This window comes from Myotis daubentonii, chromosome 18, assembly GCF_963259705.1.
Source record: "Myotis daubentonii chromosome 18, mMyoDau2.1, whole genome shotgun sequence".
Taxonomy (NCBI): domain Eukaryota; kingdom Metazoa; phylum Chordata; class Mammalia; order Chiroptera; family Vespertilionidae; genus Myotis; species Myotis daubentonii.
The window spans coordinates 11322262-11340998 of NC_081857.1; the positions used below are offsets into that span (position 1 = coordinate 11322262).

At 34.7% G+C, this 18737-nt stretch overlaps 1 protein-coding gene across 1 annotated transcript in view; it reads right to left on the minus strand.

Annotated features, from left to right (window-relative positions):
- Positions 1-2834: 2834 nt before the first annotated feature.
- The window catches only part of LOC132221092 (testis-specific gene 10 protein-like), a 38880-nt gene continuing 22977 nt past the window's right edge, over positions 2835-18737 (minus strand). The window contains 6 exon segments of the mRNA XM_059675018.1: positions 2835-2985; positions 3141-3245; positions 5311-5513; positions 9393-9602; positions 14268-14426; positions 16609-16719. Coding sequence (XP_059531001.1) covers positions 2835-2985; positions 3141-3245; positions 5311-5513; positions 9393-9602; positions 14268-14426; positions 16609-16719 — 939 coding nt within the window.

The window sequence follows — 18737 nt, forward strand, 5'->3', positions numbered from 1 at the left end:
AAAGATGCTCAATGTCATTAAGCAAAGAAATTCAAATTAAATCCACAATGAGATAATCAACTCGCACCTGTCAGAATGGCTGTCAGTAAAGCAGCAAACAAGTGTTGGCAAGGATGTGGAGAAAGGGAACGCTTGTGCACTGTTGGTTGTATGCAAATTGGTGCCACCATTTGGAAAACATTATGGAGTTTCCTCAAAGTTAAAAATGGAACTGCCTTATGACCCAGCAATCCCACTTCTGGGAATATATCCTAAGAATCCAAGAACAACAATCAGAATATATTCACCCCTATGTTCATAGCAGCATTATTTATAATAGCCAAGATCTAGGGACAGCCCAAATATCCATTAGTGGATGAGTGGATAAAAAGCTGTGTTACATTAAAACAATGGAATACTCCTCAGCTGTAAAAAAAAAAAAAAAAAAAGAAAGAAAGAAAGAAAGAAAGAAAGGGAAAAAAAGCATTATGCTAAGTGAAATAAGCTGGTCAGAGAAAAACAAGTACCATATGATTCCAATCATATGTGTAATGAACAAAATAAACTAACAAAAATAGACTGACAGCTGTCTGAGGAGAGTGGGGTTGCAGGACTGGTTAAAAAAGTGAAGGGATTAAAAAAGAAAAAAAACCCTTATAGCCAGACGAAAGTATGGCAATTACCAGAGGGAAAGGGAGATTTAGGGAAATAGAAGAGGGTATTTGGGCATAAATGGTGATGTATGGAAACTTGACTTGGGGTGGTGATTGTACACCTGACACCTATATAATGTTATTAACCAATGTCATCCCAATACAATAAAAAGGAAAAAGGGTTAGGGACACTATTGGAAGTATTAACCTAATAAAACATACCTTCCTGAATATCAAAAGAAATGTTCAAAAGCAAAGAAAAATAAACAAATTAAGAAATACAGTAAATGTCACCTAATAAACATTGTCACTCGTCTGGTGTTGCTCAGTAGTTGAGCATCAACATATGAACCAGAAAGTCATGGTTCCATTCCTGGTCAGGGCACATGTCTGGCTGTAGGCTCAATTCCCAGTGTGGGGCGTGCAGGAGGCAGGTGATCAATGATTCTCTCTAATTGACCTTTCTATCTCTCTCTCCCTGAATTTGTTTAAAATATAACAATATATTTTAAAAATAAACACAATTTTGATATGACAGAGTTGAGACCAAATTTAATAGTCCTCTCAGTAATGTGAAGGAACTTGTCTATTTTTTAGAAAAATCATTTAAAATGGCTCATAAAGCAAAACATAAATCCATACTACATATAAGATACTTAAATTGCAGTGATTCAAAAAGCTAAAAGTAAAAAACTGGACAAAGATTTACCAAGCAAATGAAGACAATAAGGAAACAGGAGTTGTAACTCAAATAACAAAGCAAATGACCTCCTGAAATTAAATGTGTCAGAAAAGACCACTTCATAAAAGTACCACACTCCACAATGAAGATATGATAGCTCAGAATATCTATGCAACAAATAAAACCACAAGCCATCTACATAAAACAAAATCTATAGGAGATACAATAAGAAAACAGCCTTAGAGATTTTAAAACACCATTCTTATAAAACAGGTTAAGTGGACAAAAATATAAAAAAGTTAAATGAAAATTAAAAGGTGAATCTTCTACATACATATACACTATACCCTGAGAATAATATATCTTAAGTGCACATGAACTGTTCACAAAAACTATTAAGTATAAAGAATACATCAGTAGTTTCCATAAAATAGAAATATTATAAACAATATTCTCTATTCACTATGCAATTAACACTAGATATTGAAAATGGAACCAAAACATAAAAAAAAGCCCTTCCCAGTGTAGGAGAGCCTGGCCCATGAGGCTCAGTGATTGAGTGTCAAACCATTTACAATTCCTGGTCAGGGCACATTTCCATGTCGTGGGCTGGATCCCCAGTAGGGGGCGTGCAAGAGGCAGCTGATAATTTTCATCATTGATGCCTGTCTCTCTAAAATCAATAAGAACTTTTTTTTTGAAAGTATACAGGGGAGTGACACTGAGTTTTACTTTGCAGAGTTTTGACTTTTGATTAATCTACAAACTTAAAAACTAAAGGGAAAAAATGAAAAACGGAAGCAAATCGTAACAAATCTAATGTAATTTCAAATATATACAAACGATACCCACAGAGAAAAAAAATTAATCCAAGTAATTTATAAACACAATATTTAACTATATGCCCACAAGGCTTGGGCACTAAGGCAGTATATGGGTATAAGAAGAAAGTTGAAAACAAATCCTGAATTAAAAAAAAAAAATACTTGGTCTGCTTATTGTAGTTTCATAGGTGAGAAATTGTGAAACATTTTGGGGACATCTGGGGTTGAGCAACTATGCCGATGGTTAAATCATCGGGAGTGCCCCTCAGAGGAACGTGGTGCCGGAGTTTCCATGGCCGGCCACTTGGACACATCATTGTGGCAAATGCTGTCTGACCTATTGCTTCAACAAACCAGCAGACAAGGAATTGTATATGGGTTAATAAAAAACATGAACTAGCAACAAAAAAACCAATATTTTACTCATTAGTTAATAAATTTAATTTATAAATTAAATTTTAAAATTGGTGTAGAAATCAATAGACTATCAGATTTTTCAATTTTTATGTAAATAAAGTAGTGATCTTTCACTTTAGAATATTTATGTAAAACTATCAAAATATTTTTATATGAACATAACTAATCGTGTTTAAATAATACCATTAATGATAGACTGTTGTTGAGTTTCCTTCACACAGTGAAATATTCACTGTATATACTGCTATATGCTCCCCACAGAACGGATCTTTAAACCACTCACCCTTCTAGTGATCGCTCCAGGCCTCGGTCAGATCAGTGGTGATCACGTTCCGGTGAATGACATTTTGTATTTGGCTTTATTGTAGGACTCAAATGATAAGCACTGAGGGAGTAATTCTGGCAGCGAAGTTCTTGCACAGCTCTCTCCCTAACATAAAAAAGTTTAAAATAGAAGTTTTTAAACTTCCTATTCAGAGACATTCCCAAGACTGTGCTAAAACCGAAGATCAATTCAACCCTCACGGGATTACCTGTTGTTATCTAAGAAGCAATGCTTCTCAGGTTAAATACTGCAGAGCTTACCATTCAAAGCGCTCGGTCCCTAGCTGTCTTTTGGTGATGTCTAAGTCGGCTTCCAGTTGCGTTACAACATTCCTGAACTGGGCCACATCTCTGCTCTGGATGGCCCTGTGTAAAAGAATGTAAGACTGACTTAAAATATGCCTGGGACTCTTAGGGTACACTGAACCATAGTGGCAACGTTTTCTCTTCTGGATCCAAGCCAAATTGTAGTTTTTGTGGAGGTATTGCCAATTTTAGATGTACTAACTGCACAAAGGAGCCTACTTGGAAAGCTTAAGCTGAGCCAGTCACATTCAATCAGTTAAAACTCCTCTATATCAGTTTCCCTGCGTTTACATTAAGTAATATTATCTATTATCTATCTAGATTATTTATTTACTGCAAATTATTTTTTATAAAAGTACTTTGAAGTATTATATGCAAATTGTACAACCAATCAAAACTGGAATTTGTTAGCACCATGACTATTATGATGTTATATATATTAAATTAACCAAGAGTTTTATATACCTGTACACACTCTCTTCAATGTAACAGGATCTTCTTTAGGACTAAACAATGCCACACAACCCCTGTAACAAGGCACACTATCTTTAGGAAGATAATGATGGAGATTAATGCTGCTTATACAGAATGCTCTATCCTTTCTGCTCACTCCCAGGACTGCATTCTAGACTGCAAATATCTAAACTTAGAGGCTACGAACACAAAAGTTGATCATGTTTACCAGTTCTAAGTGATATGACTTATCAGCCAGTCTAAAATAGAATGTACCCTTTAAGGTGAAGTTTTGGCATACTTCACTAAGGCAGAGTTCCACCTACCAGCTTGAGAAAGTGGTTTTGCATAACCCATTGAAGATACCACAACAACCCAGCTGCACTGACTAAAAAGAATGATTCAATGACAGCTGCTATACCTGAAAACAGTTTCTGAGGAAAACTGGCTTTGGCTTTGCAGATTTTGCTTAGTCAGGGGCTCCTATGAGCTGATTCCTATCCTCCCCCAGGTCCCAACTCAGACAGAAAGGCAGAATTGAGTCTGGATGAAAAAGTGTTATAGATGAGATAGATAAGAACAGGGACTAAAAGTCTCCAACTTTTTGTGAGTGGCGACCAATTTTAATAACAGAACATTCACTATCCAGGCAGGCATTTCTACCCAAACTTCCAGCCAAGGTCATGGAGTAAGTGGCTAATGGTGCCAGGGATTATAAAGCAGCAGCAGCCCAAAGGGCATCCACAAAAGTGTGGTGATTGCCTGGGAGAGGTGGCTGGGGTCAGGGTAGGTGGGAGAGAGTATAGGGGGGGATAAACAGTGATTGACAGAGACTTGACTTAGGGTGGTGAACACACAATAGAGAGTACAGATTATGTGTGATAGAATTGTGCACCTGAAACCTGTATATTTTGTTAACCATGTCACCCCAATAAATTCAATAAAAAGGAAAATAACTAAAGCCAAAATCAATGCTCTAAGCCAGCGGTTCTCAACCTGTGGGTCGCGACCCCTTTGGCAGTCAAACGACCCTTTCACAGGGGTCGCCTAAGACCATCCTGCATATCAGATATTTACATTACAATTTATAACAGCAACATTACAGTTATGAAGTAGCAACGAAAATAATTTTATGGTTGGGTCACAACATGAGGAACTGTATTTAAAGGGCCAGAAGGTTGAGAACCACTGCTCTAAGGGAAGTCTTCAATATTTAGTGAATGCAGGAATTCTTCCAGGTACTTAGTATGTACAAGGATAGGTACATAAGGAAAGACTGTGTGACAAATGGAAAGGTTAGTTAGCAATATCAGGTGGGTCCATAAATAGAAAACAATTTCTGGTTTCAAAAGTGTTTTTGTGTCTAATCTGGTTATAATATTTCCTAAAGGCAATATTTTTAGATCAGACATTCTATTATAGCCAAAGCTCTATTGGAAATAATCAACAGAGATGGTCAAACTTAAATTTAAATAAATTTAGCTAAACATATAATGTAAATAAGTACTAAATCTTGGTCAAATCACAGTATTTCTGATCTTTAGTTTAATTAATGGCAGATTATGGATGTTTTATTAAATTGTGTAAATTCCAGCTTTAAAATTCTACTAATCTATAAAGTACCAAAAATTAAAGATATATAACTTTGTTATTATATCATGAACAAACTCACATTTTATTTTCTGCCAAACAAAGGTGTTCTTTAAGAAGCTGAATTTCAGATTCTTTTTCTTGAAGTGCTATCTGAGACTGATATTCTTTGTCTTGATTGGTCACCAGCAAAGCTTCTAGATTCTGTATGGAGATTCTCTCATTTGTCATCTGACTCCTGAGGAGTTCTAGTTCAGAATGAGCATAATCTAACTCATTCTCCATCTGTACAATAGGAATATATCTATACTTACTCCCATTCATTCACTTAACTGGTTGATTATCAGAGACTTATAAAATTTTTGTATTCTGTTATAAACTAACAACCCCTTTTAATTTTTTGATTAGAAATATTGTCGTCCTTACCAGATATACACACACAGTATCACTTTCCCCAACTCTTTTATCAGAAAATTCATTAATAAGTAATGAGTTATTAATCCCAAACTACAAACAATTTCCATTTCCAGCTCTGGTATTTTTTTATATACTAGAGGCCAGATGAACGAAATTTGTGCAAGAGTAGGCCTTCCTTCCCCTGCTGCAGCAGTGGCTTCCCTCTGGCACCCAGGACCTGAGATTCCCTCTGTCCCCGCCCCCCCTCCCCCCCACTTCCCTCACAGCCCCGGCTTCATCTGGTCTAATTAGCATATTACGCTTTTATTATTATAGACTTCTGTAAGACTGACATGGTAATACTGTGACTACTACTTTGTACTGAGGCGAGTTACAAACACCTAACACCTTATGAAATGCCATTGCACTCCATTGTTAAGGAAGATAAGAGGTCATTACACATTCTCTCTCTTGCATAAACCCATGGAAAGCTTCATTTTTCGAAGGTTATCTTGAACCTGGAATACATTCTGTAAGCCAAAGTTTCTTCAAAAGGAAATAAACCAGAGATTACTATTTATTTTAAAAACACCCCTATAATTACCTCATAATGCACATTATAATAAATTATATATGCACTTAAAAAGTAAAATATGAAAAGATAAAACTCTAAGAATAAAGAATTTAATAAAAATTAAATTATTGGGGGAAGGGAAGGTAGATACAAAAAGAAGTTTCTAGACTAGAAAATGATATCTAACAATACAATGGATAAATTTTGCAGATAGAAAATCAACGAGGAAACCGACACCTTAAATGACACACTAGATCAGATAGATTCAATTGATATCTTTAGAACATTTTACCACAAAGCAACAGAATATACATTCTTTTCAAGCACATATGGAACATTTTCAAGGGTAGACCACATGTTAGTACAAAAAAACATAAGACTCAATAGATTTGAGAAGATTAAACTCATAGTAAACATCTATTCTGTCCACAGTGGTGGTATGAAACTAGAAATCGATCACAAGAAAAAAACTGAAAAATACACAAAGACATGGAGGCTAAATAACATGTTACTAAACAATTGGCTAACAATGATATCAAGGAAGAAATTTTAAAAAATACCTTGAAATAAATGAAGATGAGAACACAACAACCTAAATCTATGGGACACAGTGAAAGCAGTCCAAAGAGAGAAATTCATAGCATTACAGGCTTGTCTCAAGAAATAAGAAAAAGCTCAAATAAACAATCTAACTTTACACTTAAAGGAACTTGAAAAAGAATAATGAACAAAGCACACAGTGAGTAGAAGGAAAGGAATATAAGGTTCAGAAAGAAACAAAATAGAGAGAAAAATACAAGAGATAAATAAAACCAAGAGCTGGTTCTTTGAAAAGATAAATAAGATTAACAAACCAGACTTAATAAGAAAAAAAAAAAGAATCCAAATAAAATTAGAAATGAAAGAAGAGAAAATTAACACCAAAGAAATACAAAGGAATGTTAGAAAATATTATGAGCAACTATATGCAAACAAGTTGGACAAACTGGATGAAATGGATAAAATCCTAAAAACATACAATCTTCCAAAATTATAACTAGCAAAATTGAAGCAATAATCAAAAACTCCCAACAAACAAAAGTCCTGGACTAGATGCCTTCATGGTTGAATTTTACCAAACATTTCATAAAAAATAACACTATCCTTTTCCAACTATATTCCATAAATTCATGAGAAGGGAAGATTCCCAAGTTCATTTTAGGAGGCCAGAATGATCTTAATTCCAAAAACTATATAAAAGGAAAATTAAAGGCCAACATCCCTGATGAACATAGATGCTAAAATCTTCACCAAAATATTAGCAAACTGAACTCATCAATATACTAAAAAATCATAAAACATTATCAAGTGGGAGTTATACTAGGAATGCAAGGTTGGTACAATATCCGCAAATCAATAAACCTGATATACCACATAAATAAAATGAAGGATAAAAACAACATGATCTTATCAAGAGATGCATAAAAAGCTTTTTATAAAATCCAGTATGAATTTATGATAAAAAAACTCTCCAAGTATAAATACAGAAAACCTATAAAATTTTAATAAACAATGTCACCCCAATAAATTTTTGTAAAAAGTATTTGTGCTCCTACATGCATAGTATAGCTAAAGAAATACAAAGATAAGTATGATGGTCTCTGCCCTGAAAATTATAGATTATGGGGATAAACATATATAGATTTTCAAGGCAAAAAATGTATGCCAGAAGCATTTTAAAATACAATGAGAATTAGCCTGACAACTTACCCATTAGGATAGCTATTATTTAAAAAATGAAGGATGAAAACTAAAAAATAATATGTGTTTCAGTTATTATAAAATGCATTACTTTTCCCATTTGAAAATGCCAGGTAAAAAGTGTTTTTAAAGAAAAATTAAGGACATAGCATTTGAATTTTTACAGTGAATATCTATTCATGAGTTATTTTCATCATTAAAATGTTATTGCTAAAAAAAATGTTCTTGCTGAAATAAAAAATAATTTAAGGTGAGTTTGACAATACTGGCATATGCCTCATTAATAAAATATTAACAATGCATTCTGACAGGAACCAGCTACATGATTCTCAAATGCCACATATCCTCCTAACGAACAGTAGACTAACAAAACTAAAATTTCAATAGGATTTGATAATAACAGAAATGTAAATGTGACCAAAATTTGTTGATGCTTCAATTACACTATGCAACTTGTATATATATATATATATATTCCTTTAGGATCTGGTCTCCATTTAGCTCTCTAGATCAGCGGTTCTCAACCTGTGGGTCGCGACCACTATGGCGGTCGAAGGACCTTTTCACAGAGGTCGCCTAAGACCATACTGCATATCAGATATTTACATTACAATTCATAACAGTAGCAACATTACAGTTATGAAGTAGCAATGAAAATAATTTTATGGTTGGGTCACAACATGAGGAACTGCATTTAAAGAGCCAGAAGGTTGAGAACCACTGGTCTAGATGCATCTCTCCAGCCATTTCCTCCCAGGCATGCCACACTGGCATGGAAAATTACTTACTATTCACTGAAGAATTCCTTTTTACCTCCATATATTCCCTATGTTGTTGTTCCCTCTGAAGGAAATGCTTCATCTCTTCTACATTCCTTAGCACTTCCTTGTGAACTCCTTCCAACAGCCACAGGCTAAATAGGAACTCCCTGTCTGAAACCTCAAGTATTTATTAGTATAACTTTCATCCCAAATTACTTGCATGTCAATACTGAAAGTTCCTTGAGGGCAGGAGCCTGTATCTTTTGCAGGTTACAGTCACAGCATATTCACAGCAGCAAGCACAATTTCAGGGACATGTAGATATAATCAACTGAATTACAGTTCAAAAGAACCCAATTAGTAAATAAATTTAGCTTAAAAGAATGTCATTAAAGTTATAACTTAGCTGGATAAACCTCAACCTCATGAGTTTTTAGCTGATTGGTATGTAAATGTGTTTTATAATTCTTCTGGCTAAAAGTAAATATAAAATTAAATATTCAAAGGAGGATTTCTGTTTTGTACTTGAATTGTTCAAATACAGCTGTCAAATTAATCTCTTGGACTTAAAAAATAGAATCTAAAGATGAAAGGCATGGCTTGATGTAATATTTTATTTTTAAAAACTTGCTTTATAAACTTATAATAATTTTATAGTAACAGAAATATGAAAATTTTTAATGCATTACATACCATTTCAATTTCTTGATCTTTGGCAACCAGCTGTCGATTAAGAATTTCTTTGCTTGAGTCAAGTTTAATACAAAGTTCCCTTGTGGAAGACAAGTCTGCAAGGGCAGACACCTTTTCTAACTGAACCTTCTGCAGCTCCTCTTCCATCTTCACAAGAGACTTATGTAAGGTACAAATCTGGGACTTGTAAGACCTTTCTGCATTCAAGTGCTACAAAAACCACATTATTTTTTAACTTGGAAAAAGACTACGATATGAAACACAAAATGGGGCAATTTTTAAATGAACCTACACTTACAGTATAAGGAATTTTAGATGCTATAGGTAGTAATATATGTCCAAAACACTATGGGAAACGTAATTTGAGGTTTCACATTTCTCTATATAAAATCTCTGAGTAAAGTGATCAACTGTCATACTTGGAAAATAACTTTTCCCATTTATAAGTCTCAGTCCCAAAGTTGGTAGAGATATATACATGCTTGGTCTACAGTTCTGTCTATATTTGCCAGTTTCAATTATTCTGTAATATAAATATTATTGTTGTTTTTAAAAAACAAAGTGACAAAACATTTGCCAGTATTTCATGCACAATACTCATTTTCTAATTCTTGAAAAACATGTTGATATCAGCTATAATATCATAAAATGAGGGCTGATACCACTTTAGTACTTAATAATACCAAGGAAAAAAGACTCTGGGCAAATATAAATTAAAAACATATCCATATTATGAAAAGCAAGAGTATGTTTTTAAAATGGTAATATGAGATTCAAGTTATATAAACACTTTCAAACATTCAAGATAATTAGCACCTTTTCAGAGGAAAATAAAAAGTCTGTGTAAGGTATACTGTCACCTACGGAGAAGTATTTGCTATTATGTGAAGAACAAAACTGAGAGGCAAATAACAAAACTGAGAGGCAAATAAAGACATTTTCCTGCTTTTACAACTCCTTTTATGCTCAAAAAAATTTCTCCTGGAATAAATTATTTAGTCACAATTCACTCCTACCTTTCCCTTCCCTTCCTGCCTCACTCACTCTATTTCTCACTCATTCTTAAAATAATTTTCTATTCATCCATTTACCCAACCACCCATTTATCCATCCATTCTTTATTTATTGAATATATTCTGTGTTCCAGTAAATGTACCTAAATGCATATCCAATGGGTAAGCAAAATGATCTCTGCTCTCATAAAACTTTCAGACAATGAAGGGGTCATACATGCATCAGTCAAATAATCACACAGGTGAATATATTAATCCATATTAAGCAACTACTTCTAGAGCAAAACGTGTATAAAGAAAGGAAAGTGACCTAAACTGAGAGAAGCAGGGAAGTCAGAAAAGGTTTTCCTGAGTAAATGGCAGTTGAGCTGAATGAGATCTAAAAGGTGAGTAGATATACCATATACCGTGTGCACTGCGGGGAGAGCCACTTTTCAAGTCAGGAATGCTAAGTGCAAAGCTTTGGAGGGAGTGTGTAGAAAGAGGGGAAATGACATACTCCAAGAACAGAGACAAGGTTAGTATGGCTGGAGCTTAGAGACCACTGGGAAGAGTGATAGGGGATACAACTGAAAAGGTATACAAAACTTACAAGACAGAAAGCTACTCTAAAAATTAGGTGTTTATCCACTGAAAGGTCTTAAAAGAAGGAGGTGATGCAATCAGTTTTGTGTTTTGAAAAGATTACTCTGTATGTTTCCAGTTCTAAGTAAGTTAGTTGATTAAGAGGAAAACCTTCTCTTAAAGGCTAAGATAAAAATAAAACAAAATATTATTTCTGTAATTCATAAATGTGCTTGCAAGGAAGAAAAATTCTCACATGCCCAAAATGAGAAAACTAACCCAGAGCAGGAAGCAAATGAACATGCTTAAACATTGAAAAGCCCTAGCTCAGTGGATAGAGCGTTGGTCTGAGAACTGAAGGTTCCTGGGTTGGATTCCAGTCCAGGGCACATAACTCGGTTGCAGGCTCCTCCCCGGCCCAGGCCCTGATCAAGGTTTGGCAGGAGGCAACCAATAGATGTATTTCTCTCAGATCGATATTTCTCTCTGTCTTTCCCTCTCTCTTCGACTCTCTCTAAAAATCAATGGAAAAATATCCTCAGTGAAGACTTTAAAAAAAAACAGTTTAAAAGACATTAAAGAAAAATTGGAAAGTAGATATGAAGAACTCAAATAGTACTTCTAGAAAGAAAGAAAAAGTAGTCATAAAGGTGAAAAATTAATGAATATATCTAAGAACAGACTAATAGAGCTTAAGAGGGAAGAATAAAATAAAGGTCAAAACACAGAGGAATAAATATATGGAAACTATGATTAAAATGTTAATAAATATTTGGGCTAGAATTCAAAAAAGCAGCCTAGTACAGGCATCATAATAGGCATATAGATAAATGGAACAGAACAGAGAGCCCAGAAATCAACCCATGCCTTTATGGTCAACTAATATTTGAAAAAGGAGGCAAGAGCATACAATTGGATAAAGACAATTTCATCAATAATTGTTGGGAAAATTAGGCACATGCATAAAAATGAAACCAGACTACCAACTTACACCGTACACAAAGAATAAGCTCAGGATGGATAAGACTTAAATGTTAGTTATGAAACCATATAAATTCTAGAAGAAAACATTGGCAGTAAAATATCAGACATCTTTCATAGCAATATTTTTGCTGATATGTCTCACTGAGCAAGGGAAATAATAAACAAGTGGGACTATATTGAACTAAAAAGCTTCTGCACAGCAAAAGCAACCCTTAACAAATTGAAAGGGAAACCCACTATATGGGAAAACATTTTGCCAATGGGACATGTGATAAAGGACTTCCTAGTGTTGAGCTGTAGAAGTCCAAATACATAAAGAACTTCTACAACTCAACACCAGGAAGGCAATCAATTTAAAAAATGGGTAAAGGACCTAAGTGGACACTTCTCCAAAGAGGAAATACAGATGGCCAAGAGACATGAAAAAATGCTCAACATCACTAATCACTAGAGAAATGCAAATTAAAACCACAATGAGATGTCACCTCACGTCTGCCAGAATCAACAAATCAACAAATGACAAGTGCTGGCGAGGATGCGGAGAAAAAAGAACCGTAGTGCACTGTAGGTGGGAATGCAGACTGGTCCAGCCACTGTGGAAAACAATATGGAGTTTCCTCAAACTTTAAAAATGGTACTGCCTTTTGACACAGTGATCCCACTTCTGGGAATATAATCTACTTAAACACCAATATGAAAGAGTATATGTACCCCAATGTTCATAGCAGCATTATCTACAATAGCCAAGATCTGGAAACAGCCCACATGCCCATCAATAAATCAGTGGATAAAAAAGCTCTGGTACATTTACACCAGGGAAAACTATGCAACCATAAAAGAGGAAGTCTTACCTTTTGTGACGGCATGGATGGACCTGGAGATTGTTATGCTAAGTGAAATATTAGTCAGAGAAAGACAAATGTATGATCTCACAACTTACGAACAAAATAGAAACAGAGGCATGGATACATGGAACAGTCTTAAAGCTGTCAGAAGGATGGGGCTGGGAGGATTAGATGAAAGAAGGTAAAGGGATTTGTCAAAAAACATGCATAACCCATAGACAAACAACAGTGTGGTGATGGCCAGAGGAAATGGAGGACTGGGGATGGATGGAGGTGGGCAAGGGGGGTGGGAGCGGAGATAGGGACATCTGGAATAGTGTCAACAATAAAAATAAATTTAAAAAAAGAAGCACGCGCGCGCAAACACACACACACACAAAGATGCATGGTTTATACTCAGCAATCAGGAAAAGACTACAGCCATAATAGATAAACTATATACAAAATCAATCTCAAGTAAATTAAAGATTTAAATGTGAAGGGCAAAATTTCACATACTTTCAGAACTTTTATATGATAATGTAAGAAAATATCTTCCTGGTCTTGGGATAGTAAGAATTTCTTAAAGAAGACATAGGGTAAAAAGTTGACTAATTCCAGCAGCACAAGAATTTAAAGCTTCTATTTATATTGCAAGCACAGTGAAAAGGAGAAGATAACTGTTAATATCTTTAAAAGGATTATTATAAAGAATATGTATAGTTCTTTTAAATCAGTATGAAAAGATAAACAACTTAATAGAAAAATAGAGTTTAAGAAAATTTGTTCCAGAAAATTGAGAGAAAATTCATAAAAGAGGAATCTGACATTTCCTTCAATATAATACATTTTAAAAAGAAATATTTATACAGTGAATATAGATGCAATTGTTTAGATGTACACTGTATCAAAATAAACTTCAAAATTATAATACTGAGCAAAAAATGCAAGTTGCAAATGGATTGCTATAGTACTTTATCACTTTTTAAAAACTTAAAGCATACATTATTCATTACCTGTGGGTGATAGATATGTAGAAAAGTATAAACATATGCAAACAAGTTCTACAACTGACAGGAACCTTATACACACTAGCTGTGAGGGAAGGAGAAGGGGAAAGATGAGGAGTTGGATCTTGTAATGTTTTGTTTCTTTAAATAAAGAGAGACTTGAAGCAAATAAGGAAAAATGTAGCATCCTTAAGCTTGGGAGGAGGGCAGAAGCATGTGTTTGATATTACCTGTTTTTGCACTTTTTTGGTATGTTTGAAATAGTTACTAATTTTAATACGTACTACAGATTGTTCTCGTTGTAGGGCAGGTGGCAGATTACAGGAGAACCAGAGTGGGTACAAGAACAGTTACCAGGCTACATTCACAGTATACTTAAGTCGTATTAAGTGTTTGCTTATATATTTAATTTATGGAAAGCCAAACAAAACTCTTAAATGTGATGCAAGATGTACTACAAGCACATTTTCCCAAACTCACCTGCTCGACCTCTCTATTGAGGGTATCTACCTTTTTAGAGATAAGTTCTAAGTTGAAGGTATTGTTATCTGACTCTGCTTGCTCAGCCTTATTTTCCAAGTTTTTAGCATCTTCATTGGCTTTTGGGAGTTGGCCCATCTTTTGCCAGTTCTCACATTCCTGAAAAGCAAATCTTAGGTATTACTTTAAAAGATATAAAATGGCCCGGCCGGGTTGCTCAGTGATTGAGCATCAACCTATGAACCAGGAGGTCAACGGTTCGATTCCCAGTCAGGGCACATGCCTGGGTTGCAGGCTCGGTCCCCAGTGGGGGGAGTGCAGAAGGTAGCCAATCAATGATTCTCTCTCATCATTGATGCTTCTGTCTCTCTTTCCCTTCCTCTCTGAAATCAATAAAAAAAATATTTTAAAAAGATGTAAAATATATAATTAAACATTATTTGCCAGGTTATTGGGAATTTGCTTGCCATGAGAATCATGACCTTGAGCAATCCCACCTACCTACCCTCTCAATTTAGAAAACTGGTCCTCCTGTAATTAACAAAAGGGAGTGGGATCAGGATCTGCCCAGGACCTAGATGAATATCTCTATATATAAAAGCCAAGCAACCAGAACGATGGAATGACCAGAACGACCAATGGGCCTGATCAGGGGCTGCCATTGGCTCCCCCAACCCTGATTGGGGGCGGGGATGGCTGACCTCCTGCAGCTCCACCCCTGGCTGGCCCAGTGGGCCAACCTCCCATGTCCCCGCCCCCCTGCCAGCCCAGCCTGATGGCCCCCATCAGGGCAGGCCGGCCAGACTCTACCTGTGCACAAATTTGTTAATCAGGCCTCTAGTGTTCTTATATTTGCTTCTGCCTTGGCCTGGCCATTTGTATCTATCTGTTCCCTTGTTCCTGACAACTTTATGAGTTGTATTGGCTACAGAGCTTCTGACTGCCTGCATATCTTAAGCATCAACTTCTGATAATTTTCTTGACTTAGTGCATTTCCTGTCTGAATCCTTCTTTTAATTCAGTACCCCAGCCTTAATTTTCTTCATCATGGACTGTTCTATGATCCATTTTTACTCACTGTTCTAATAACTTGCCTTAAATAGCTCAGAAGTACCAATATCAAACCTATGTCAATAAACACAATTCATAAATATACATCCTGGTATATATTGGGTATAGAATCACATTTTTAAAACCTTAAAAGTTCTAACATGTCATCTTGACTAAAGTAGGATTTTATTTCTAGAAGAAAACAACTCCACAAATAATATACTATGTTGAGTAATAATTTTGAAGCTATATTTAAAAACATATTTTAGTAGTATGGTTTGGCCAATTCTAAAAAGTATTTTATAATTTTGGTAATTAATTTAAAAGGCACTGGATCTCCTTCTTTCCTACTGTTAACAAACAGTTCATTCCCCGATCAAAAACAGTGGTCTAAATAAAATAACCAAACAACATCCCACTCTGTAAGGCTTTCAAAACAGATTTAAATTCTCACAAATATAATAAGTCGTGAGTCTGGCTGAAAGTCAGTTAATATCGCCACCTTGTGACCTGATGTACCTTGACTAATGTGAAGACTGTTAATATGTTAACAAGCCAAACTACTGTTTTGGCTTTCAAGATTCAGATACTCCAAATGTGCCAGTAGGGACCTGATGGGTATTTTCCATTTTACTTAAAATTACAGTTGTATATAGAGTAGGTACTTGGGAGGTACATGGTACAATATACAATAACTAAATATAACCCATATCTATCTTTACTCTCTTTAAGTTTCTGTAGCACTTATTATTTAGGTCATTTTCTTAAAATGGCCTTATAACTTTATGTAATTAGGTATGGATGTACAGTCTCCCCAATAACAACTAGGATTCCTCAAAGATAGGAACTCATTTTTATGTTAAATTTAGTTTTGTGACTAGGTGATATAGGTTCAAAGTTCAAGTGATGAAAAATAATTGCCGTAAAACGTCTCTCCTGCCCTTTAACCATTTAGTGCCCCTTCCTTGTGGCAACTAAGAAGCCACATTTTACCCTTTCTTTGTGTCTGTTCAGAGCAGCCAGGGCAGCCTGGGTCCAAGATAGGCAACGACAGAGAAACAGTGAAACTGCCTTTTGGTCTTCTCTTCTCTCCTCTTTCAAGATGTCTTTGCTTCTTTCTGGACATATATAGTCAACCCACCATTGTCAACCCATCATTGTCAACCCTAAAATACGGTATGTGTGAAAGGAAGGCTCGATTCAGCTCTCCCCATGAGTAGAACTGATCAATAAGTTTAGTGAACACTCTTAGGGTATCATTAGCAAAGAGGGGAAAAATATATATACGTACTTCAGACTTTAATGTAATTTTTAGCTTGTTAACCTCCAAATTAGTATCTTGGACCTTCTGTTTTATATCATTAAGTTCATTATGTGTATCATTCAATTGTTTAGACAGTGCCTATGAAAAAAAGATAGCTGGATTTTACAAAAAAAAAAACCTTTTTTTAAAATAGCTCTATATCAAATACATCATAAATAAATTTTAAAATAATCATAATATGAAAAGTTAAAGTTAATATACCTGCTATATAAAGCTCATATAAAACGTGAGAAAATATGATTCCAAACAGTAAATGGGCAAAGAACCCAAACAGATAATTCACAAAAAGGAAGCTCAAGAGGATAATACTTTAAAAAGCTTAAAAATGTACTAGTAATCTAATTAAGACAATGAAATAGTATTTTATCTATCAAATTAGCAAGGATTTAAAGTTATTCTGTTATAAAAGGAATGGACATTTCCATGTATCATTGGAGCAAACATAAATTTATAAAAAACAAATCTGTGATCTGCTATCTGGTGATATCTCGAGAGACATTTTGAAATACTAATAAAAACAAGAAAGTCAAATATATTGCTTTTTGTTGAAGATGGGAGATGGATAATTGCATATTCATTACATTTGAAAATATCCAATTAAAAAACACTTCGTAAGTTTTGATTCAGTTTGAAATTAAATCTAATAAAATTTAATGGAAAGGAATGTTCATTAGGCATTGTTTGTTATATTAACAATATCTTTTCACATTAAGTGAATGATGCAGTAAATAATAGTATCTACCTAATGGCATAACTACAAAGAACATTACATCTCTATGAAGAATGTTGGGAATAATTTTTAATACAGAGAAAAATATCCATCTATAATTAGTGAAGAAAAATCAGGATAAAATACTAAAAATACATCATCCCAATTTGTTAAAAATCGTGGTATTGAGGGTGACATTTTTTAAAGTTTCTGTTTTCCAAATCTGTGATATGGGTTCTCAATCTGTGGTCTACAGAGGGATCCATCTTCTACCCTGGGCCTATGACCCAAACAAAGAAAAAAAGTACTCTTGAACATATGAAACTTGTTATGATACTAATTTTGTTCTGATTACAAAAAATGTTTATAAAATGTTAAGAAAGCAGGGAAGTGATTATCATTCTATAGTGAGCTAACAAGAGCCTACAAAATATTTATCAACTGGTTATGCTGGATTCTCTAATAAGTGCTTTCTATACATAATCTCATTTACTCTCCATTTTTACATATGATATACTGAGATTCAGAGAAGTTAAATGAGGCAAGGGGATTCAAACTCATGTGAGTCTTAAACTTCCCACTCTTCTGCCTCCCTATGAACCAGGAGGTCATGGTTTGATTCCTGGTCAGGGCACATGCCCCAGCTGTGTGGACTCAGTCCCCAGTGTGGGGCATGTGTGTGGCAGCCAATCAGTGATTCTCTCTCATCATTGATGTTTCCATCTCTCTCTCTCTCTCTCTCTCTCTCTCTCTCTCTCTCTCTCTCTCTCTCTCTCTCTCCCTTCCTCTCTGAAATCCATAAAAATATGGTTAAAAAATAAAAAACACAGACTTTTATGATGCAAACTAAACATACTGAGAGTGATAGCAAACGGGGGAAATAATTGGGACTGAAGAATTTTCAGAAGGGAAGGAAGCTTTCAAATAAAATTTGACCACTTTTAGTGGTCAATTAAAATAATGATACTGGAAATGAGAACTGTGGATAAAGTGCATTGGCTTAGAGAGGAAGTAATTAATTATAAAAGAAATTTTCCTGAAAAGAATTAGTGATAAAGAGAACCAAAAAGTGTGGCATAGTTCATGCACTCAGACAGAATAATAGTCTATCAAATCTATGATTTTCTCAAAAGTTTCTTAAGATTTTTATCTTCATTTGTTGAGTACTTCTAAGGTTTAATACAAATCTATTATATCTCCTGTTCCCTCTTTTCCTTAATATTTAACACTTTGTGTCTGAGAATCTCATTTAGAAATTATGTGGCATATTGTGTACTAAAGGTAAAAAATGGCTGGTTTCAAAGCCTGAGCTTTTCTACAGAATGAAAGGAGAACCGAGCCACAGAAGAAATATATATTCTCTTGGAGAAAAAGATACTAGGAACAA